Here is a 25,179-nt window from a genome sequence, read left to right as displayed (position 1 = left end):
CATTTGGACTGCCACATTCTATTCTAAACACTGGAATTGTTTTGATATGTGGTTAAATTCACACACTTGAAGGGTTATTTCAGCTCTTGTAAAGGAAAGCCTGTGCATTGCAGTTAATTGTTGGTCTTTCTGGAGTCAACCAGCATGTTGTTTGAGGTTGCTGAAGCTGACAACAGCCTGCTTTTTTATTAGTATGTTTTACCAAGGGCTTGCTAAGGAAACTGAACAGATTTGGAAAAAGAGGGAAGGACTTAGTGTAATTTTTAGTTAAAAGATAAGAAAGAAGATAGAGTACATCGGTTTTCATAGAAAGAAATCACCGGTATAGTTTTGTGAAAATGTGCTGGGATCTGTGTATTTTGTTTATAAATAATTTGGAACAGGAAGTGGTGATACCCATTTTTCCTAGGTAGTAGAGATGCGAAGAGTTGAGAACTAAGAAGAGTTATGGACTGTACATTGAAAAGGAAATATAAGATTGATAGGCAAATGTAGATAAGGTTGTATACACAGAGAGGGATAATTGTCATACAGCTCATGAAATGGTTACGGAAGGAATGGAAACTGGCAGGAGAACCATTATCATAGAATCACAGAATGGCTCAGGTTGGAAGGGACCTTAAATATCACCCAGTTCCAACCCCCCTTGCCATGGGCAGGGGCACTTCCCACTGGATGAGGTTGCTCAAAGCCCCATCTAGCCTGGCCTTGAACACCTCCAGGGATGGGGCATCCACAGCTTCTCTGGGCAACCTGTTCCAGTGCCTCACCATCCTCTGAGTTAGTTTCCTCCTAACATCTATATCTAATCTAAATTTCCCTTAAATTATGCCATTTTAAGTCTTGTTTCTTGGATGTTATGTACAGTTCTAATGCTTCTACCACAGGAGTGTTGTATTAGAGCTGGGATTGTTTTACAGAAGGGCAAAAGCATTGTGAAGTTGTGAAATAGCTTCCACACAAGGAGTGAACATCAAACTCTCTATCCATGGAAAGGCATAACTGACAAGAGATGTGATGGAGCACTTTGGAGGGCAGGGAAGGTGGTTTGGCACTTCGTGTTCTGCCAAAACAACAGAGCATGAGATGAAAAGAGATGAAACAAAGCAAAGAACAGACGTCTTGTATTGCAGTGTGTGGCTTAAAGTATGGTGTTTCCTGATGCAGGTGCTAAAAGCATGCTGCTGTTCAAAGATAATTGGGTAAATTCAGGATTTGTTTAACTCACTGAGGACTGTTAAGGAAGTTGCTTCTCATTCAACATATCCCTCAGGGACTTTTTTTTTTTTTAGTTTAGGAATTTCCTAAGCCAAGGTAATAGATTTATATGAGGCCAACAAAGTATACTGTAAAAGTAACAAGATAGGATTGTCTTATTTCTATATGGTGGTGAGCCTCTATTAGATGCTGGATACTGCCTGGGCTAGGTAGCCTGTGACTAACTTAACAAATACATCCATTCTTGTGGAAGACCATTTTAAACAGTCTTTCATCTTAAATTGGTCCTTGTTATATGTACTTCATGTTTCTCGATGGACTGATAATTTAACAATATGAAAGTAGATTAGAACTTGATTTATCTTAATCAGTCCAAAGTGTCTTGAAGTAGTCATCTCAGCTAAGCCCACAGGTCCTGCTTTTGGTACTGTTTTGGCTTAAGAGAGATTCTGTTCCTCACTGAGTTTTCCAGTAATAAAATTCATATAATCACTAACTATAGGAAGCTGAACTGCCTGGGGTATGTGTGTGTTTTAAGAGAACAATGACTTTTCTAGGTGGCTAAGGAGTGGAGAAATTTGTGTTTTGGAAAGCTAATGGAGCAGTTGTTTTGTGTGAAAATAACTGTAGAAAAATACAGAAGAGAACATGTAAAGAATATGGAGGTTCTTGGGTACTATAGTGCTTTTTTGATCTTAGAAGAAAAACGAAACAAAACAAAACAAAAAACACAACAGACTTGGCATTTGAAGAAAATCCCATCCTTATTTAGCTTTTGTACTTGTTTTTATACCTCAAAGTACCTTGTTCTTATACCTCACTACAAGGTTGATGATTTCTTTTGGTGAGGCCTCAACTCCATCAAGTTTTTATACATGTAACTTATTGATTTAGCCAATTATATAAAGGTATAGCAAGATATTTGCAGCACCTGGTTAAATTATTTTGCGGTTATAAAGTGTTTATGTAATTCTGTAGTGCTTGGCTGAATATCTAGAATTAGGCATAAGCTTGGAAAGGTTTTATTTCTAATCCATCCTAAACATAGCACACGTTACTGTGGACTGGACTATTGAAATGCAAGATCTAATTACCAAAAGAAAACATTTTATTACTTAAAAGTATGATTTTATTAAGACTAATGAAGACATTCTTTTTTAATTTCAACAGTGTACAGACCATGACCTGGATTATGGAACTGAATGTTTGCATCTGGCTCTGAAATACTGTAAAACAAATGCGAAACTTGTTGAAGGAACAGCTGACCTCTGGAAGGTAAATACAGTAATAATTTCTATTTTTTTATACATCTGTTTATGTTACAAAAATTGACACTTCAGCAAAATTTCATATAACTGTAAAAGTTCAAATGTGTTTTAAAGTCTAATAGTTAGGCTTGTCTCTTCCAAATTTCAGAATTATGGAAATATGCAAATGTGTTATAAAAATTAAGAGGCCAACTTTCTTTGTGTAAATACTCAAAGAAATAAAACTTATACATTCAGGAGCCCGAGAAAGTAAAGGTTCTTCCCACACCACCCACTGATCATCATTCTTCATGCGGATCAGTAGTAGCCCTTATGTCTTGAAGTAGGAAAATCATTGAAAAAGATCAGAGCATGGGTTAAGGTTCTCAACCTTTGCAGCATTCATATTGCTAGACAGGATAATAAGAAAGATAACAGGGTCTATGATAATAGTAGCTACTTTTTGGGAAGCTATTTTCAAATAGAAGTATGGAGCTTTGTCTGAAATTTAATTTAAATTGAGAGAGTAACTGATTTGGTAATGGCTGTGGAATTAATATTCGCTTAAATCCATCATTGCGGTTGGAGACCATGTCACAAGTGTAAATTGCTAAAAGCATGGGTTAAGTTTCTGATAACTCTTCTGCATGTTTACTTGGATTTCAGAAAGCAAAATGCAAAATGAAGGACATTTATCCTGAACTCTAATACTGTATTCTGGCTTCTGGAAAGAAAAACAGCCAGCTTTACAAAACGTTTACAAAAAAAACTCTATTGCTTTACTTAGTCCTCTGACCTTGAGTTGACTTATGTTACTGCCTCTACCATTACCTATTCGGTGAATTTGGTTGGGTTGTTTTACCTCTTTAACCTCCCATTGTCTCTTTAGTCATAAAATAATCACCACACATGCTAAGTTACATTGTAATTCAATGGAAAAAATAAGTATTAGTAGGTATTAATATTATTAAAATTTCTCGTCCTTGTCAATAACATATTATTTGTTCATGTTAATTATCATATCTCCTAACACTGTTGTCGTATAACATAGGCTTCCAGTATTTGCTAAAATTCAACAAATACTGCATATTTTATAGTTAAAATTGTGCTAATGATAACTTTGAAATTCCTATTAAAATTCCTACTAAATTCATTTTGGTTTTGGATTATTATGAGCAGTTTTGAGCTCATTGTTATAGACAGACTTGAACAGATGTTAAATGAGATAATAGTCTGAGAATCTGTAAAACTATATATGTATATCTATAAAACTAAGAATATTCTTTTATGAAATTAGCTTTCACCTGCTTCCTCTAAATCCTTTGCCTTTTTTCATCTACTTTTTCTATGAAGGCATCGCATTTTCTCTGATGACAAATACCATTCTAGCAACACTTCTAGAACAGTTCATTACACTCAGTAAGACTGGAAATTTTAGATCTCATCAAACAAGCTTTTAGATTTTTTGTTAACATCATTGTCTGATAATCTATTTGTTCCTAACAACTGACAAAACAGGTTTGTATTCAGGTGCCAAGTGACATGTCCCTGCTGTTTTAAAATATTTTGCTTCATTGTTTTGGACTGAGGAACATTATTCTTTCTCAGTAGCTGTTGTGTCATGCGATTTTTAAGTGTTCCCTTTTTTGTATTCATAAGTTGAAGGATCTGGAAGCAGCTCAAATCACTCCATCTGTCTCTGACAGTGAATTTCCTCCAATGGGACATGATTTCTAATAATATGACAATAAATCTTACACAGAAAAGTAATTTCCTGAATCTGCAGTTCAAATTTCCTGTGCAATTTAGCAGCAAAATTTAGTTATGCATTGGTTGCATACAATACTTCTTTCAGTATCTTTTTGGGGAGATAATCTTTCAGAAACAGATTATTGTCTGCTTTCCTATTTGGTCTTCTAAGAGACATATTGTGTTATGCATATTTGTATTAAATTTTTGGAGGGTTTTTATATTACTTTTTGGAGGGTTGCATTGTTTTTGTTGCAGAATATTGTGCTTACCTGAAAGGTGACAAAATACACCTATAATGTTCAGTTTGTTCTTTACTTTTATTTAGTTCTTTGCTATCTGTAAGTTCTACTGGTGCCCAGCAGGTGAAATGTAGTGTTTTAACTTAGAATGACAAAACACTTCAGATTGAAAGAAACAGCTGGATGTCATCTGGTCCAACATGGTACTAAAAATGGGGCCAGGTTAGTTAGATTAGGCTGTGTAAGGCTTTGTCCAGATGAGTTTCAAGTTAATGCAAGGATGGAACTTCCACATAGTCTCTAGAACAATTCCAATGCTTATCCACCCTTTTAAGATACACTTTTTTTTTTTTTTTTTTAATATAAGATCTGATCAGCATTTCCCTTTCTGCCTCTTGCACTGGGAAAGGATGAGAGGGCAGCAGCAAAAGGCTACAAGAAAGTCTAATTTACTCTTCTCTATAACCAGTAATATGACCTGTTCTCACCCTTAGTCTTCTATTATTCAGGCTGAACAAACCAAGTTCTTTCACACCATCTTAGCACTCCTGTGCTGGACTCATTTCTAGTTTGCCAATTTGCCAGTGCTTTATACTGGAGAGAAATGGGAAACAGTACTCAGGTGTGTTCTCAAAAGTGCCGACTACAGGGGAATAATCACTTTATAGACTTGCTGTCTCCTTTTTTACAGCCCAGTTGGTTGGACTCCTCAGCAAGGCTCCACACAGTTATCAGGGAAGTTTGTTAGCTGGTGACGTGATGGAGAATATCATGGAAAGGAGTTCCAGCCAGAAAAGACAAAAATATTGTGGATCAGTTGAAAGAGTCTCAGTGTTGACAGTAGTGTGCAGAGCATGGCAGTAGTAACAGCACCTATTTATGTGCAAATACTGTGCTGCGGGTAGTGCAGAAAAACTAATCTGCTGTACAAAGTATGAATAATGGTATTGGTGCCATATAATGGAAGTACCTATACCTGCTTACATCCTATTCTGTATCTTTTGAAGCTAAGGATCAGCGATGCCTTGTATAGCTTGTCAGGGCATTCAAAGTCAAGGGCATAAAAATGATGTCTGCGAAACAGTAAATTGCTTCAGCAGCAAATTGATGTATAAGTTTAGAAGCTACAGAGGAATATAGCTCCTTTCTGCTTGACTAGCACCCTGGTATTGGTCTCGCTGTCCCACAGTGTTTAGCCGTTCTGTACCAGGGTGTTTGGCAGGTGACAGGGAGCAGTACCATTAAAGAAGGCAACACTTCTCCTCTGTTTGTCAGTTTAATGAAGTGCAGAAGATGGCTAATTTTCTTAGCGCTTCCCTGTGAAATTGTTAGGAGCTGTTGCTATTTGTTACCTTTCAGAAGCAGGATTTTCTTTCCTTAGGTGTCACAATAATGTGATTTGTAATATGTGGTTGTTTTTTTTTTTTTTTTTCTATGAAGGTTTTTGATGCTAAGATACATAATATTATATATACCAAGAATTGATGTAGTCCCAATGGCTTCAGTCGTTCCCGAAATGATGGCACTCTGGTAGAACTGTTAGAATCACAGAATGGCTGAGGTTGCAAGGGACCCCTGGAGGCCATCTGGTCCAGCCCCCTTGCTCAAGCAGAGCCACGCAGAGCAAGTTGCCCAGGACCATGTCCAGGTGGCTTTTGGAAAATCTCCAAGGAAAGACACTCCACAATGTCTCTGGACAGCCTGTGCCAGTGCTCAGTTACCTCACGGGAAAGAAGGGCTTCCTGATGTCCAGAGAAAAACTCCTGCGTTGCAGTTGGTGCCCAATGCCTCTTGTCCTGGCACTGAGCACCAGTCTGCTTCCATCCTCTCTGCACCCTCCTTTAGATATTTATACCCACTGATAAAGTCCTCCCAGCGCTCCTTTTTTCCTTGGTGAACAGTCCCAGATCTCATCCTCTCTTCATAGAAGTGCTCCAGTCTCTTGATCATCTTGTTGCCCTCTGCTGGACTCTTTCCAGTGTGTCTGTGTCTCTCTCTTGTACTGGGGGGCCCGGAACTGGGCCCAGTTCTCTTGGTGTAGCATCACCAACACTGAATAGAGGGGAAGGATCACTTCCCTTGACCTGCTGGACATATTTTGCCTAATGCAGCCAAGAATACCATTAGCCTTCTTAGCAGCAAGGGCACATTGCTGACTCATGCGGACTAGCGTCTACTAATGGTGCACAAAAAAATAGTATTTCCAAGTCCATTATAGTTCAAGGTAAAGATAGTTTGTTTATTTTCTGGTAAGAAATTACAAAATTAAAATAATTTTTTGTAGTGACTACACCCAAGCAGGAACAGTTTGATGTATTTAGTGTTATAAATATTTATAAGTTGCATTATAAATGTAGTTACATAATTGTAACTATGTATAACATATTTAGGATTGGTATGTCCAAAAAAGGAAAAAGAATGACACCATCAGCACAATGATTTTAGTTTGTCTGTACTTGACACCTTTGAAAAAAAATGCCCTTAAATATTCTGGGGCAATATCGACTTAAATCAAGTATGAAATCATGTAATAGAATGTAATTGTTGGAGCCGTGTGTGTGTAAAATGCAGATAAAAATATCATTGTAACAACACTTTAAAAAGATCAATATACACATAAAGATAGATGCTGATAGTGTAAAAATCATCACCATTTCTAGAAAGATTATTTTCTAATCCTACAAAAATATCCCATACAAGGCAGATCTGTGTGATACCTTAGCATAACAGAAGGAAATACATCATTAAACTAAAATGCAGCAAATTTTGTATGTGTGATCATACCTTTACTATCTTTGTTTGGTAAAGAATTATGTATTGCATTTAAAATACTGTTTTGTAATCCCAAAATGGGATTTTTTGTTTGAGTTTGAGGAAAACTTTTAAACATTAAGAGAGAACAGCTTTGGGGAATTTTTAAACATCTACCTGGCTAGTTAAAAGCTGCAGCCTGACTATTGAAAGTGAAGGTGATGCTGCAAAACAGAACTACAAAATCCCTAAATCAACAAAACAAAAAAACTTGGCCAACAATTTTGAGCTTTTTCCTAATATAGCAGATATTGATGGATTCCATATAACATAATAGCTTTACTAGATAGATGCAGTATAGTTTGTTTATAATACAGAAAAGTAGAGAGATGTTTAAAAATTGAGACTATTCTGCCTTTGGGAATAAGCAGCTGATGGTTTAATATTCTTCAATAGCAAGGTATTTGTGTTGATTTAATATCTGACACAGCAATATTCTGGAATAATGTTCAATAATGTTCAAAAAGTCTTGGAACACTGGATGCTGAAGAGGACCAAATGAAAATTAATGTTATCACAAATAATGAAAAATCTGAGTAATTAGAAGTTTGAATAAATTTGACTGTGAGTTTGAGTCAACAAAATAAGGGTACACTGTGGAAGTTGTTTATCAAAGAGTTAATGGCCTAATGTAATTAATGTCAACCGACTTTACTTATTTTGTGAAATTTATTCCAAACCTGTCTTACAAGATCATAGTGTTGGCTCATAAAGATGGTAGTGCTAGTGTAATGCTCAGTTGGCAAAGTTCGACTTGTTGCTACATGGTGTCTTAATTAAAAATAGGATGACTGTAATTGTTCTAGTCATTAAATAGATTTAAAATTGGATAACTGAAACATTTCAAAAGATAATTCTTACCATGTGCATTTCTGCATTAGCTGCTATAGTCTCTGTTTAACAGGTCTGATACACTTTTACTGATAAAGCTTGGAGAGGACACACAGTTTGAAGGAGATAGAAGTACAAAGATAATTGATCAGAAGTAAACTAAAGCAAAAGATATGTTTTCATTGCAGCCAAATATAAAGAGGTATGACTAAAAGCAAAAAACACATGGGTCTTATCTGGAGAATTGTTCTAGGCAGGCAGTGCCTTTGGAAAGTGTGGTAGGGATAATAGAGTATAGCAAGTTTGCACTGAGAGCAAAATACCTTGTGTCAGCCATGGATATGGAAACAAGAGTCTCATTAGCCATAATAGTCTTACACTACTGAGAAATAACTAGGCTTCTCCCTGGCTGTTTTTTATGATCACAAGTCCTTTCAAAATGAATCTGTTTCATGATAAAATTGTAGAATAGAAATACATTTTTTAAAGAGATTGTGGAAAAGGATACATGAAAATAGGTGCCACATCATAATATCATGATTCTTTAAAGGTTCAAACATAGGTGTAGGTTTCATGTGAATTCTAAGCAGATCTAAATATTTTAAAAATTGTTTCTCTCAAGTCTCCAATAATTTTTGCAACTACTGTTCTTATGACTTGCTAGCGATATTTTACCATAATTAAGAAATTGACAATATCATTTCTTTATGGTATTTCAAATTTAAAGAATTGCCTTCAGGGCATTGTTTTATTGGTTTTACATTCCTTCCTGCTGTGTTAAATCTAATGAGGCTTGTCTGTCCTTTAGGTGACCTACAAGCGGGATCTGTATGCAGCTGAATCGATTATTAAGGGTATGTGTTTGTCCTTGTGGCTGTCAGTTTGCATATTCCTGGGTTTAATTTAGAATTTCATATGCTGTTGTTTTAAATGTCCTTAAGAAAAGTTTCATGATGAATAAAATGTGCTTAGGGAAGTTGTTTTTGCTAGTTCTCTGGGATACTTATTTTATATTATGCATTATTTACCTTTATTATTTACTTTACTACTGTTAGAATGGAGAACCGTGTAAAAAACTGTGTGCATAGCAGAATCAAATAAAGATTAATTTTGAATGGCTTATAAGCAATAAACAAATATGTTTGGTTTTGAGTTCCAGTTCAATTCTGAATATGTTTCATCTTTCTAATCTAAGTAGTAGACTGAAAAATATACGTTAACTCTTTAGGGCTCTTCATTCTCTTCCATACAATGACTTATTACATAAATTGATATAACAATGATATGATATTGAGAGACGCAAAATAATGGAGTATGGTTTGTTGGATTGGATTTTAACCCTTTCCTGTGATGATACAGTGGTTTAATAGTGTAAAGGCTAAGTTTAATAGCAGTCTAGGGACTAGAGTTAACACAATCTAGAAAAGGAGCCTTAAGCACTTCATAGTGAACACATTGGTGGTTACTGTAGACCGATAGACACTGTGACTCTGCTTGAGTCCTTGTTGAGAACTGAGGGATAAACTAAACTGGTGAAGAGAGAGGGACTTCAGATTAAAAGTGTCCTTCTAGAGAGCGGAGTGTGGTTACTGTTGAAGAAAAGAGAGCAAAACCCATGTTGTATTAGGTCATGGCGAGTCACTGTGGTGGCTCATGTTTTGTTACAAGATCCAGTGTAAGTTTAGCTTCTGGCTTGTGTAAATTAGTCCATTCTGAGTGCAGCTCTGTCACTGTAGACAAGCTAGAAAGCTTAAACGTAGCTCAGATGTTGTTATGATGTTCTGCACACTGCTTCTCTTGACCTCCAAGAATGCAACAAATTTGAAATTTCTGGTTATTATGGTAAACAAATGCTGCATATTCTAATATATGCATTTATTGAACTACCATACTGATTTTTTCAGGAATGTGCTATGGAGATAGGATACTGGAAACCTCAGAAGTTCTGGTTTTGACAGTGACTTAGCTCATGTCTTCAGAGCTGCCAGCCTGGAATTCTGGAAAACCTTGCATTGAGTAGGATTCTCAGAGGCAATGGACTATAGCTTTCAGATTTGAGATTTCCAAGCATATTAAAGACAAGGTGACTAGAGTCATCAACATGAATTTACAAAGGGAAAATTATGCCTGACTAGTTATTAATTTCATCATGGAAGGCTATCTTTGTTGATGAGAGGAGAGCAGTGACTACTGTTTGTCTTGTTTTCAGCAAGACTTTTGACACGATCTCTCATAATGTCCTCATTGTCAAACTGGTGAAGTACAGACCAGAAAGGTAGACAACAATTTTGGGTTCCCAGTGAACAATAAATTGAACAGGAGCCAACAATGCACCTTTGTAGCAAAGATGATCTGACAGCCCCCTGGAGTACATTGGGCAGAGCATTGCCAGCAGGACAAAGGTGGTGATTATTCACCTCTCCTCAGCCTTGGGGAGACACATTTGGAATGCTGGGTCCAGTTTTGAGCTCCCCAGTGCAGGAAAGATGTAGACATACTGGAACAAGACAATGAAGGTGATGAAGGTAGTGGAGCATATTTCATGCTATTTTCATCAGCTGTTCTTGAGTTACTGAAATTGCTTGAGCTAATATTTTCAAAACAGTATTTTTAAACATTTTGAGCTCATGGGAAGTTTTGGAAATGTAGATGTGGTCTGATTTCAACTGGAAAAACATTTTCCAAATGTGCATTTTTTCCAATTTGTCCACTTATTTTGATATATCTACAGACCTTATTAGACATTTATAATCTTTATGCAAATAGATTTCTTTCTGCCACTAAGAGTTTTTTGCAAATAAAATCCAGGTAAGTTCTTGAGTTGACCAAGTGATTATCAAAGCATTTTTGCTGAAATTAGTGTGTTCTTGGAAAATTAGTAGTAGTTTTCACTTAATTTTAAGTGATGTTTCTGTGGATAAAACAATTCAATTTGAATATAAATTTTAGAAGCTTGCACACTGTTACTGTGCTTATCATGTAAGTGAAATGACTCACAGGAAAACAGCAGGTAATAGAACAAAACAGTGTACAAAATAAGGATATTATGATAGAGTACGATACAAATTTAAGCCATGATTTTTGTCTTGATGAACAGGAATTATAAGTAATAATTGACCTTTAATGACAGTGTAATGGAACCAAGGGAGGCTTCCAATCTTTGAAGAGTGCAAAAGTAATTATATTTTTAAAATTCCTTTTTTTACCAGTCTAAATATAGATCCCATTCCACTAGTCATTATGCTTGTCTATAACTAACTAATGATCTGACTTGTCCCAGTGAGTTAAGTTCAGTTAAATCATAGGTTTTTGTAGAGTCAGTACCAAACTAGAATAGTAGTTAAATATGAAGAAAAACAATATTTTCCGAGACTCTATTTGCACCACGTAATCTAGTAAAGTGCAAATTTGTCTACACCTGCATGATAGTTTTTGATGAGTTTCTAACTCAGATATTTTGTGCATGCTTTTGTAGTACAGACCTCTTTTAAATTCAAAGTATTACCTGGATTTGTAAGAATTGTCTATAGAGAAGAGAATTGCAAAAAACAATTCTCTCTGATTGCAATGTTAATAAGGAAATGTAGAATCTGGTGCAGTTGCTTAGATGTGCTGTTTTGTTACAGTATTTGGAAATATTTGCTGTAGAAAGAATTATACTTCTGTGCTTCAAGCATGTTGAAGCCAGTCACATCAGCATAAAATGGTGTAAATGCCATGAATCAACTGAATGCATGCAATATATTGATCATGTCTTGGCAAGAGGTTCAATATTCAACTTGGAAAAAAATCTCCAAATTTCATAGCAAATTCATAGTTCTGTGTTAAGTTTGATCTCATTTTTCTTTTTCCTGCATATTTTTTTCATGTACTTAGCATGAATATTCTCAATATTCAATGGCAATTTATCAGTTATTACTGGATCAGGTCGATCCATCTTCATTTCTACTTTCCTCAAACTTAACTGCAATACAAAAGGCAATTTATTGAGTGGTGTCATTTAGTATTATTTGAATATTAAGAACTATTTAGTTGAGACGACCTTCATGATGTCCTGAGGATGTAAAAACATGAAAAGAAAATCAAAATCTGTGCTGACATTTTTTTTTAAAGTTCTTGTTCATCATCTTGCAGTTTATTTGATCCTTTACTAGATACATTCTTTTGTAGTGGGCAAGGAGAAAAACAGATGGGCACCTTATGTAAAATACTGCTTTATGTAGCTGGAGTGAGGGAGAGCACCCTGTTTCCTTCCTTCCACTGGCCAGTTTGTTTGTGCGTCCATCTGCGCAAAATCCCCTGTGCAATGCCCTTCACAGGGCAGCTCCTGTGAAGGTGGAACTGAGTCATCATGCTTCTTCTAGGGAAACTAGAGACAAGTGTAATATGAAAAAATGGCTTCTGCGATCACCCTTTGATGTCCTCTCATCCTCATGATGGTAACTGCATGTAGTCTTAGCGCTCCTTCGTAGAGTATTTTGAAGTGCCTGCATGTTTATAATCTTTTTAAACATTGTGCTTAAAGATGTTTTAATAGTATTTTTTTTGTTTTTACTGCTAATTTTATGTAACGTGTACACACTGTATTATTTCACACATAAAAATGCTGCTACTACAACCTTCATGCATATTCATTTCAATGTATATAGGGACTTCATTAATCTCATCAGAGAAGATGTGTTTTAATTTTAAAGTAAGATCCCTACTAAACAGCGTTCTCTAAACTTGCCAGCCCAGAAATTAAGGGTATAGTTTATTCACATGAAAGTCACATTTGCAAAGTTTAACTGTTCTATTTCTCTTCTCTTCTGCTTATCACTGGAGCACAAATTCTCCTCATGTTGTTCATAGATACATATTTTACATGTGTGTTTCATTATGTTATCACAGTTGGTACAATCTTTTCCAGCTGTTGGTTGTGACAAAAGATTTATGCAGCTTAAAGTAGAAATGAAGACCTGCATGGTGGTAAATCAGGCTAATCCCTTGCTTGATCTTTACTTATATAGTGTTTTGTTACTGTGGAAGCATGCAATAAATCTGTTTAAGTAACCACAATAGTCTTTTATTCTACCTGTATGGAAAAAGTAAGTAAGTTTAAATGTGCTTTTTGCCGTGCTGCATGAGTTTAGGAAGGGGAAACCTTACATATCCTTTACTCTTTATGCAAACAAGCATAATAAGAGTCCTCCTTAGATAATGAGGACACTCCACAACAGATTTATCTTACATAAAACCTCATTAAAGATAATTGAGTAGACAGTTAGCACCTGAGTCTGCAGTTTGACAGTTGTGCCTTATCTTTTCCTTCAAAAGGCTTCAAATATTAGATCTTCAGCTATGATATAATATGACTTATTTTTACAGTAGACAGTTGAGCCATGCAGATTAAAATTAGGTAAGTATTTTATTGACAATCACGCAAAACTTCAAGTATATTTAAGGAGAGAATTTATATTTTGAGGTAGTGAGCAGCATCCTATTGTTCCTCCACATTGTATATTATTCAGTCATGTGGTTACAACAACCATGAGTTTGCTGAAGAAACTGTATTTTTACAGAAGAAATGTTGTTAGCTCTGTTTTGCTGTGTTGTGCTGTACCTGGGGGAAACCTTCAAGGACAGGTCACCTTCCAGAATGGCAGCCATCCTGTAAGCCAAGGCGTACTATTAGACTTTTCCAACTAGCTGAATAGTTAACTTTATAACTGTGTCTGATTTTCTCAGGACTGCAGAACCCACTACTCAGATCCATGTAAAGTGCTCTGACTTGTTGTTTCCCCTTTGTATTTTCTCCCACAACTTTCTACTGTGTGGTAGCTACTCAATGCTGTTTGAGCCTCAGTGTTAGGGACCTGTTAGTGTCATGGAAGTGTCACAGAGACTGACAGAGAAGTGACCACAGTAAGAAAGTGGCAGCGGCTGTGCAGTGTTTCACTGGTCCCTGGAGAGGGGCAGGAATTCCTGGTTGCTGATTTTGATTAACTAGAGACGTAAGCTTGGCTACTAGGAGTCTCCAATATGCTAGTGGTCCAGCAAGAGATCCACATGCATGTGGTTTTCAGATACTGTTAGATCCCTTAGAGATATCCTCAGGGCTGGGTTTTCTGGATATGTTCTTCCTCTTTTCCCTTTTCCCTTCTTTAGGATGATGAGGAAATGTTAGTAACTTCCAGGAATAATAGTTATGGCAGGAATACCTACCTTCCCACGTGGAGTTTATTATCTTTTGCCTTGCTAAAAGCCCTTTTGTTGACATTGGCCACTAGCGTGTCTGTGACCTTGCTGAGCAGAGGTGCCAGCAATCTTTGTACGGGTGTGTGGTGGGGCAGGCCTCAGCAGCGCTGTACTGCTGGGACTTTCCTACTTGAATGGAGAAGAGAGTGCCAGTTCCTGACACTATATATGACTTTGGGTGTAAGCTGTGTTACCTGTGGGGTGGTGGTCTACATGACAGGGATTGTGTCGTTTTTGAAGATGACACAGGACTGAGATGTAGCTTTGTACACTATATAGTCCTGTATACTTGGGTGAATTCAGACTCCAGCTTCAAGCCTTGTAGAGTGCTTGAAGGCACAGTCCTGTATGATGCTGTGAGGCTGGGTTGCAAGGGATCAGCTCTCAGTGTGCTACCTGGCATGTCGTCAGGGTCCCCCGGAGGAGTCCTAAGAGCTAAATGTGTGAACTAGCAGGGTGCTAAGGACTAAGCACTGGCTCCCCATTACCAGGGAGTCTTCACAAATGATTTGTTAATAAGTGATCCAACTTACTGGATGCACATTGTATCACTGGATGAAGTTAGGAACGGAGAGTGTATAATTTAATTTTGTGGTTAGTGTTCCAAATTTCATAAACATCTTCATTTGTGTATATTTGTGAGATGATGCATTTTGTATCATCTACTAGTGACTGAAAGTTTGGTTTCCTTTACCTTCAGAGAATGCCAGTTATCTTTTCTGTTAACCTGTTTGTTTTATTTAGAAAATCCATTTAAGCTCTATTAACAGTACTTGTTTTGATGCGAATTATTCAGCCAACTGTTCATTTCCGGTTTTCAGTAGTGACTTGGTTGTGAAGTATGAGCTTAGTTCAAATGATCTTTAAATGCTTAAGTTTTTATGCTAGTATATTAAGGTTACTTTAGTGCCTGTGGACAGTTTTGCTAGGGAACATGTTCCTCGTGGTTCCATTTGACATGTTATTTTGCTATCCTGTTTATTTCTGAGGTACTCTTGCATTTCTTTGTCCATATATAAAATTATAATTATGTAACTAAGCAAACAAAAAATGATTATGGTAATAAATGCCTGGCAATTAAATGTCTGAAGAAAATACAATTATCATTTGATTATAATCATGAGACTGTTTCTTCAGTCAGCTGTATTATAAATGTAATTACCTAAGCAACAAGACCCAAATGTTTCATAGAAGCACAGTTAGATTTTTAACTGCTGGCCTAATGAGATGTAATAATAATAGACAAATTTCAGCTTTCTAAACTTGACTCAGGTAGAGATAAGCAAAACATATGTGCATCCATACATTTTTGTACTTCATAAATGTATAGGTATGTACATCATTCACATTCAAGGCAATACGAAGAAAGACTTTACTAATGCAAATAGATTGTTATTTATCTTCTGAGACTTTTCTTAAAACATGTCTTATTAATTTTCCTTATTTCCTCAAGTCTCTTTTACAACTGCATTATGAAAATCTGAGACTCCTACCATTATTTTTAAAAACATTAAATTTAGCACTTTTCTTTAGTTAAGCAGGTACGAACTTGTAGAGAATGCAGACAAGGTGGCACACGCCTATTTTTAATAGTCTTGAAGTAAGAAAACATCCTTTTACAATAAGGGTGACTCATCTAGAAATGTAGTTAAGATCAGCCTAATACAAAACATCCTAAAAAAATTTCCATTAGGACTACTGCCCTCAGGGTAAGTATCTTTGAACTCTAGTTCCAACATGTAAACTTTAAATGTTGCTTCTAATTTGGAGTTTGGAGTCTCTCCTCCTTGTTTTTCTTTTCTTAAAGGCCCTTCTTCTCCAATGACTTTTTCACAGATGTGCACTTGCAGATTGGGTATTTCACACTCATATTTGGTTGTATAAATGCCTGCTGTATGAATGTATACACAATTAAGTTTTGCAAGTATAAAGAAAAATATCAATATATATATATATGAACTTTTTAGAGGTGTTGGGAGTTACTTAATATATTTTTTGTTATATGAAGAACCCACATAATATTTATTTTAAAAGTTTTTTTTTTTTTTTTTTTTAAGCAAAGGACTGATCTTGCTAGAGTTAGGCTGCAGTTTCATGGGCAGACTGCAATGTCCAGTAACTGGTGGCTTTTCTTCACTGTGAGACAAAAAATAAACTGGCAGGTGGGGAGGTGCTTTTCAGAACAGTTACTGTTGGATGAAAACAACCCTCTTCCTTGTCTTCTACCACAAAATATTCCTCTTTTTTTTTCCTTTTTTTTTTTTTTTTGGTATGTTAATATTGGTAGAGGCAGTGCCAAGTTTGGCTGTTTTTTTTTTTTTTTTTTTTTTTTTTTTTTTTTTTTTTTTTGTGGCTACAAAGAAATATGAAATGGGTAAACAAAAATCATTAGATATTTTCGGTTACCTGTGTTGTATGAATAACAGTTTCAACTCATACTGTTAAGCATGAATGAACTAGATACTTGGCAATACTTATTTCATTTTTCTTATGTTTACAGTAGTAGAAACAACTCTGTTATAAGATACTGGAAATGCCAGGGGGAACCATACTGAATTTCCAGAGCAGTCAAGCCATTGCTGTGTAGAAAATGATGATAAACCAATTCCTTATTTTGAAATCACTGCAAAGTTTAAAACTATTTAATGAACAGAGTATGCTTCCAAAACAGTAGGAATTGTAATGACAGACCAAGAATGGGATGATATGTAAATATAGTGTATGTATACATATTTACATGTATGTGCAATTTAAAGAAAAAAAATGTCTGTAGGCCAAAACCTACCCATTTGCAATTCAGTATTTTTATTCTTACGGTATTAATTCTGTAGGATGTGATATTTATGATCTTTATTCAAACAGTGGTATTATAATTGCTTGTTGTTTGTGGCGTGCTTTTCAGGGTAAACTTTAAGTAGTTTGTGAAAGCACAATATATTTTTAAACTAAGGTAGTTCTGTTAACCTGTACACTTTTTAACTGTATAATTTTGGGTCAGAACCTAGGATAAAGACCATAACAGGTGTTACTGAATAATAATGTGACCTAAAACAGTTTCATGTTGTGATGTTTTCAGGATACAAAAGCAGGGCATAGAACAATTGAAAATTAATTTCAATTTTAATCTAGATTCCCAAAAGAATTTTTAAGGTTTAAGAGACTTTTGTCTTGAAAGTTAAAATACATTTAAACTAAAGGTATATTTTCTCCATTTTAATTTCCAAGAGCTTCAAATATTTACATCTCTCAGCTGAAATTCTCATATTTATTATGAAATTCTGAAGCTTTTAGAAAACACTTTTTTCAAGGTATATTGTTTATAGGTTTACTTTTAGCAAAAATATATTTTTATTTTTAGATATTTTTATGACACTTTAAAAATGAATCTGCTGAAATCTACCTACACTTATTGGGCTGGAATAATCTTAAATGCCTAACATGCTGTATTATGTAGTCTTCTACTACAGATTTTCTTAGTATCAGTGTAGCTGTGGCAGAGAATCCAGGCGGACCATCTCGGCTGAATATTTAGGTAATACAAGCAAAACCCCTGATTAATGAATGACCTTTTAATAGCATTTTTGCAGGGTTGTTATAAGTGTTATTTTTAATATATGTATGTAAATAATTTAATTATGTATCAGTATATTGAGTATTATTTACATAGTTAATGTTGCTATATACATACAGATATGTGCATATGAATTATTGTTTTTCTGTCATGAGATATGAGAAGAAAGTGGGACTTGAATGGGCATTTCTTTCAGGGTAATGACAGTTTTACTAAAATAATGACCATTAAATTGAATTCATTTATAAATTCACATAGGTGTATTTTAATGTTGCAAAATAGTTTCATGTGAAAATACGTCAATACATGATAATGCTCTAGAAGCTGATGTCAGGAAATCTTTCATTATAGCTAGGAATGCCTCGTCTAAGAAAAAAATACAATTTTTTCATGGAAGAAATTCATGCATACCAATAACGTGGAGAAGGGGAATGACACATGTAGGAAGTGCTCAGTATAGTATAGGGGGATAAAGAACAGAAACATTGGCACATAACTACCCAAAGTTGCAGACAGAAAATATTAAGGGAAGATTTTGTGAAGTTGGGATTCATGTAACTAAATGCAGACATTTTTGACATCAAATATTTATATCTAAAACTAGTAACTGATAAGTCCCATAACAGCTAGTGGTGATCTACTCCATGTCATCTAGAGAACGATTAATCTTATTTGAAAGCAAACAACTGAAACATGGCAGATAAATTACTTCCTAGAAGTGCCTCTTTGTTGCATATACAAGGAGCTTGGTGTGGGCAGTTTAGGTGCAGGTGTCTGCACTAGGGATGCCTGAAGTAGGGAAGGAACAATACCACCAGAAAATCTTTGCTTTGTCGTGTGATGCAACGCTAAGGATTCTACTGTAGAGAAAAAGACATTTAATGGAATGAATTCTGAAATTCTGATTTATCTTCAATGAAGAAAATTCCTTCCACTTTCCTGATGGAGAAATTTAATGTTTAATTGCTCAGAATTATGGCAGCATAAATGAGTTTTAACTATTTTTGATTTCATGCCAAAATATGCTCTGAATTCATGTTAAATGTGTTGCGGTGTTGGGAAGGATTACTGCTTAATCAGGTGCAGCTGGGAAGAAGTCAAGAGTAAATGGGAGACAGGTGTTGGGAAGAGGAGGTTTCCAGGGAAATAAGTTTAAGATAAGTGGAGGAAGAGGAAGCCAAAGCAAGAGAGATTTTGATTAGGTAATATAATAAGAGGGGGGAGGGAAAAAAAAAAAAAAGGGGGTAGATAAAAAGGAAGGTAGGTCATGAAAGAGGGGAAGAGAAGTAGAACAGTGGTATATGGTTGGAGGACAAGAGCTAATGAAAAAAATTGTAATGAGAAGTTGTAGCTCAATAAAAGGCAAAACTTTCACCATGAGGACAGTGGAACATTGAACGTGTTTCCTCGAAAGGTTGTGCAGGGTCCATCCTCAAAGGCTTTCAAGATCCAGGGGATTAGGGGGCTGAGCAACCAGGCCTGGCCTCATAGGTGGTGCTGCTTTGAGCAGGAGTTTGGAGATGTACTGAGGTCCCTTCCAGTCTGAATTATCAAGTGGTCTGATGAAAAACAAAATCTTGTTAGCTGATAACTTATATGGTTCATGACATGGCTTTCCAGACTGACTGTTTGATTCACCCAGACACAGACTCCTGAAAACCAGGAGTGAAATATTGAGTGTAGCCAGCAGACTTGAGGAAGTCAGAGGGAGCTGGGAGCCAGCATCCAGCTGCCTTCCCTGCATTCCTGGTGGCTATGCTGAGTGACAGCTCGCTGGATCAGCTTCTCAGAGGTGGGACACAGGCTTTGTGTCATTGAAGAGGGAGGCTATACTCAGCCTTCCTTCCCATAATACAGCAAAGGAATAGACCGCCTAAACTAACGTAAGGACTTTATTGGCCCTTGATAGTGTTGATATTTAAATTGAAAGTGAGTTTTAAACCTCAACTAGAGCAGAACTATTGCTTTGTTATAATGATTTTATAAACAATGATTTCCCAGATTTTCTCTGTACATTTTTCTTGATCATTTAAAAGCATGCAGTATTTTTCCAATGTGTACATTATCATTACTTTAATTTTTTTCATATTTTAGCACTGCATTACTCCTCCAATGTTTTCACATTTAATCACTTTCTTTTCTTCTTTATTAAATTTAACCTGCAACTCTTAGTCACCATTTTGGGAGTCTTCTCTCCCTTCTCATGTACATTACAGGAAGTCAGAGGTTTAAGGAGAATGGGAGAGGAGTGAGGTGGGTTTCTACAGTTAGAATCTTTCAGCAGCCTCTTGTGAGGTTACATTTGACACTGCTTGTTGAAAACTGACTTATTTTAAAGAAGAACTGTTGAAGTGTTGGTGCCTTTTTGGATTCCACAGCTTTCTTCCACGTGTAGATTTTTGTAATACTTCCAATCTGACCTTCTTAGTTAAATTACCTAGTTCCATAGAATCTGAGTTCTTGAAATCAGATACACCAATCTATTTTATTATGTACATCTTTCTTGTATCAGTAGGGTATCTGCGTTCCTTGTACAGTACTAAATTCACATGGCTTTTGCACTCTTGATTTCAGTCTACTGCTTGCTTTCTGCTGATAAGAAATTAATTCAATATAGTTTTTCCATTGACCCATTCTTTTAGACTGTAAAGTTATTCTGTAGTAAGTACAAGCCAACTTTGCACGTTCAGGATATTTTTGCCCAGTGAATCTATGGGAAGATAATTTCTCCCACAGTTGTGATATTCTGTGATTTCCAGTCCTCTGAGAACTGGCCATGCATTTTTTTATTCTCACTTTCACCTGGTTGTGATGTTTTTTATGCAGATAGTTACTGTTCTCTCTTCTATCTCTACCCCACCCCATTCTTGCTAACTTAATATAAAGAGAGTCGCTACTGTGATTTTTGTAGACATGCAATGGATATTGGCCATAATAAGTGTCCTTGATTCATAGAATCATTTTTGGGGATCCTCAGTGATTAATTCACTGTTTCCACTCACAAGAATTGTTTTAAATACAGAAGTCACTTTCTAATAATGCTAACTCTATGTCAGCTTAACAATTATTTTTTGAAACAAGTCTTTGAGTTTACAATAGAAACTGAGACGTTTACTTAAATAATCTTAAATGCATCTGATTGAACTTGTGTGTAATTATGTATAAGAGCAAACAGACAAAAAAACCTTTCCACATGCAACAAATGTGTATCTTTTATGGAGGCTTGTTTAAAGAGCAGTCAAAAGACATGAGTATATGAATTGGACATTATATTTAGCAGATAAGTAATTATATTTAATTATTTTGGCTTTTTTTTTCTTGATAACAGATAACCTATCACAACAAATTTGTATTATCACTGATCTGAAGGAAGCTGTTGCACAAGTAGGTTTTCTCCTTCATGAATCTCTGAAAAGCCAAGTAAAAGTAAGTACATCTCTGTGATTGTAAACTGTGTGATTAATTTAAAGTTTCTTGTTGTCACAACATGTAAGAAATGGTATAAATTCTGAATAGAGAAACTGAGACCTTCTGTGTCACTTGAGTATTTATTAAAAAGGATTAACACCAGGTGTGGAAGTTACCAAGAAAGAAGCATCTTCTGCTTAATTATACTATAGAGAGGGATCATACAGATGCTCTTTAAAATGTTTATATTAGATTAGAGGAGAAATTGGATCCAGAAAAGAGAGGTCATTTTCTTTAGCTTTTACGAATTCAGTAAGCCTGAATTGTTACAAATATGTTACAGAGGAAATGCTTTTGTTACTTTGAAGTCTGAATTAAAGTCTAAATGAATTAAAGAGTAAGTTGTATTCTTGCACAATTGTGAATGCAAAGTTAATCAGCCTTTTTGCAGAGAGATATGGAAGTACACTTCACTCATACTGAATGCTTCTTGAAGCATTGCTGTAGAATATTGATGGAATCTTCCACTGGCATTTAACTATCTTTTCCTTTCCCATTATTCTTAATAATGGGACTATCACATATTTTCATTTTCCCAAAGATGATTAACATTTAGTAATAAGACAAATCTTGAGTGATATTGGGGTAATTCTTAATTATGTCTTATGTAATGAGATTACATCTTTCCTAGAGAAGTAGAGTAGAAGTAACTGATCAAAAATATAGGTTTCCCAGTATGTGTAGTTTTACCTTTATAGTAGGTTTTGTTCATGTCTATTGATCTGTTTTCTGTAATCAGTTCATATGGGATGTTCTTGTATAGCAAACTTGCTGTTTTCCATCTGGAAATATGACTTGATATTGTACTTTCAGTTCTTACTTGGAAATAATTGTATTTAGTAGGGAAAATCATGTTTTTTGTCTATTACATGTCTACATTTTAAAGTACAAAACATGGGCAGAGTTGAATAACGTTTTCTTCTTGTCTGAATAGCTGTATGATGGAGCAGAAGTCTTCTTCCACTTCACTGGTACTAGATCCACTACTAGTTTTACTTTTTTCACTCGTTAAGCTGTTCTGGTACTGCGAGGAACACATTTTTCTCATTTTGGGAAAATAACAAAAACAAACTTTAAATATCAACTTACACACTCCTATGTATATCTATTACATTTACATATAACCACATTAATAATACCATGAGAAACACTTCCAGTCCAGGAAGAAAAAACAAAGAATTTATGTTCGAACAACTAGCTTTATGAAAGCCAAACTTAAAAGTCAGACTGGTGCCAAAACCAATTAAAATCTGCAACATCTTTGGAGCTTTTGATTGTAGAAGCAATTAGCTGTTGGGTTGGTCAGGCGTCTGAACCTGTGATGCATTTGAATAAGCTACATATAAAATGACCGCAAACAAGGTAATGAGGGAGTAAAGTGAAAGGATTCATCCTGATATGCGACTTTTTTTGATCATTCAATTCACTTTTGATGAATTTATTTGATCACTCTATTAAATCAGTTTAACTGATGACTTCTAGCACCATTCTTCTCTTGATCTGTGTTTTATTTCCTCACAGTCAAGTTTTTGTTTTGTCTCCTCAACACTTCTAAAACATTCCTGCAAGGTGACATTTGCGAAAGAACTCCATCAAGATCCCTGTATTGTACTGTTCCTTGAAACATCCTTAGTCATGTGAGGTAATTTTCAAGGTTAGCATTATATGGTACTTCCCAAATTTGAAAGACCTTAGAAAGAAGGTGTTTCTAAAGTGAAGTGTAGTAACCTTGTGAGAGATTTGACTCTGGTTAATTACTTTAACCATATTAAACTTATTGAACTGAAATCTGGGTTATTCAAAGGGGCTAATTAGAGGATAGTCAGTGTAAATAAAACACTGATTGAGAAGCATATGGTAGGGTATGTATAATCTGAAATTGAAATCTAAGTATGGTCAATAGTTTAGCATGTCTGATAGTTTTGATACTAGTGCATACTAGCCACCATATTTACTTTTAATATGTTTGTCAGCTTCTAAGTAAGAACCTTTAAAGAAGAATCCAAAAGACATTTTGTTAGGGAGGTTTCTGAGAGAGACTGCAGTAACATCATCATGAATCTATAACACCAATAACATGAAAAAAAGACATGAACTGATGAGATAAAGTGAAGGTAGTTATTGCTTGTAAAATACTTTCTGATTAGGTATTTTAAAAGTGTTACTGTAAATTGTGTATCTAATAAATGAATATTTTTGCTGAAAATATCTTACTATGAAAGACATAAGTTGTCTTTCCTTAAATTTCTTATTTACCTCTTTCTTTGGAAGCAATCAGACTTAAATGGGGGCTGAAGCTGTTTTCTTCCATACCTGGGAATTAGGTACTCCTGCTTATTCAATGACAATTCCTCCTGTGTATGAAACATGATTAGATGAAGTTGTATGTTATTTTTGTGACTGAATAAGTATCCACAAGCAGTATATCAAAATATTTGGTCCTATTCAGTTAAGAATGGATTAAAGTTTCACCAAGTAGTCTTTCAGTGAGAAAGAGATAATTTCTTAATCATTGAGTTGTCCATCTGCTAGACTGGTATTGATTGTGACTTTGGATTCTGATACACTTTAACTTTTACACATTGCTAATGTCCTGGTATTATTGATAGATTTTATGAAAAGTGGATATTGAATAAAATTGAAATTTTACCACAGGTTGTCTGACACGTGGAGAAACATTACAGAAAACATTTTCATTATTCCTATCTTCATGTTAAAAAAAAAAAAGAAACCCTTACCACCTTTGCTCCTTTATACTACCTGAATATTGATTCCTAAACCAGCCAGAAGTAATTAGGCAAATCCCCATACTTTTGTTCTATTTAACCCCTGAACATGACACTGTTTACTGAGGTGGAATTTTAGGTAATTTCTGTTATGTCAAGTAGTGTTGAAATTATGTGGTAACTTTCATAAATACTCAGTTTAAAGAAATACTTTTGCATACTAACTAGCCAAATAGAAGAAGAATTAATTTTAGTTACTTGACAATTTATTGAAGTTTTCAGTTTGGCAAGCATTGTTACTCACCTGTCTTCTTTCTCATGGGTTATCTGCTACTGAATTGCTGTTTCCTAGATGAGAGCAGCTGAACCATTTTGTCAGGGGTCAGATCATAGGATCATAGAATGGTTTGGATTAGAAGGGACCTTAAAGATCACCCTGTTCCAACCTCCTTGTCATGGCACACCTCCCACCAGGCCAAGCTCCATCCAGCCTGGCCTTGAACACCACAGGTGGGGCGTCCACAGCTTCTCTGGGCAGTCTCTGCCAGTGCCTCACCTCCCTCATTGTAAAGAATTTCTTCCAAATCTCTAATCTAAATCTACCCTCTTAGTTTAAAGCCATTACTCCTTGTCCTATCACTACAAACCTTGACAAAGAGTCCTGCTTAAGATCGTTGCTTAAGGGTATTTACATGCTTACTTGAATGAGACGAGAATTAGAGAATTAAAATACAGGTTATCATCAATGATAACCTGTCTTCTATGGCTTGAAAGCATTAGACAAGAAACCTGGGGTAAAACTAAAAGAGACAGAGATGGTCTGTTGTGTATCTTTCAAAGTACTACACAAAAAAATACTGATTGCACATATCTTTGGAAAAAAAAAAAAATAGAAAGCATGTCAATACTGGGAGATTGCCTGAGAAATAAAAATAGTAACACATACGTTATGATCATTTGCTTTTTCAGAACTTTGGAATAGGCACTGTGCAGAAAGGTTTTTGGATGATCTGCCCCAGTTGCTCTGGAATCTGCCTTTTAACAAATAAATTGACAAGTAACTCCACTAAGAGCCTTTT

The 25,179-nt window shown here is 35.5% G+C and overlaps 1 protein-coding gene across 11 annotated transcripts in view; it reads left to right on the top strand.

The window, feature by feature from the left end:
* Window positions 1-25,179, top strand: part of CRPPA (CDP-L-ribitol pyrophosphorylase A) — a 132,264-nt gene that overhangs the window by 43,344 nt on the left and 63,741 nt on the right. For all 11 annotated transcript variants that reach the window (XR_011093797.1, XR_011093796.1, XR_011093799.1 and 8 more), the window contains 3 exons: window positions 2,389-2,493; window positions 8,907-8,952; window positions 21,235-21,332. Coding sequence is in view for 7 of the 11 variants with exons in the window: in XM_068674097.1 (XP_068530198.1) it covers window positions 2,389-2,493; window positions 8,907-8,952; window positions 21,235-21,332 (249 nt within the window). In the remaining 4 variants the exon portion in view is untranslated. The remainder of the gene's footprint in view (window positions 1-2,388; window positions 2,494-8,906; window positions 8,953-21,234; window positions 21,333-25,179) is intronic.

This window comes from Anas acuta, chromosome 2 (assembly GCF_963932015.1).
Source record: "Anas acuta chromosome 2, bAnaAcu1.1, whole genome shotgun sequence".
Lineage (NCBI taxonomy): Eukaryota > Metazoa > Chordata > Aves > Anseriformes > Anatidae > Anas > Anas acuta.
The sequence above is the reverse complement of the archived record's forward strand: the minus strand, read 5'-3'. Positions and strand labels throughout refer to the sequence as shown.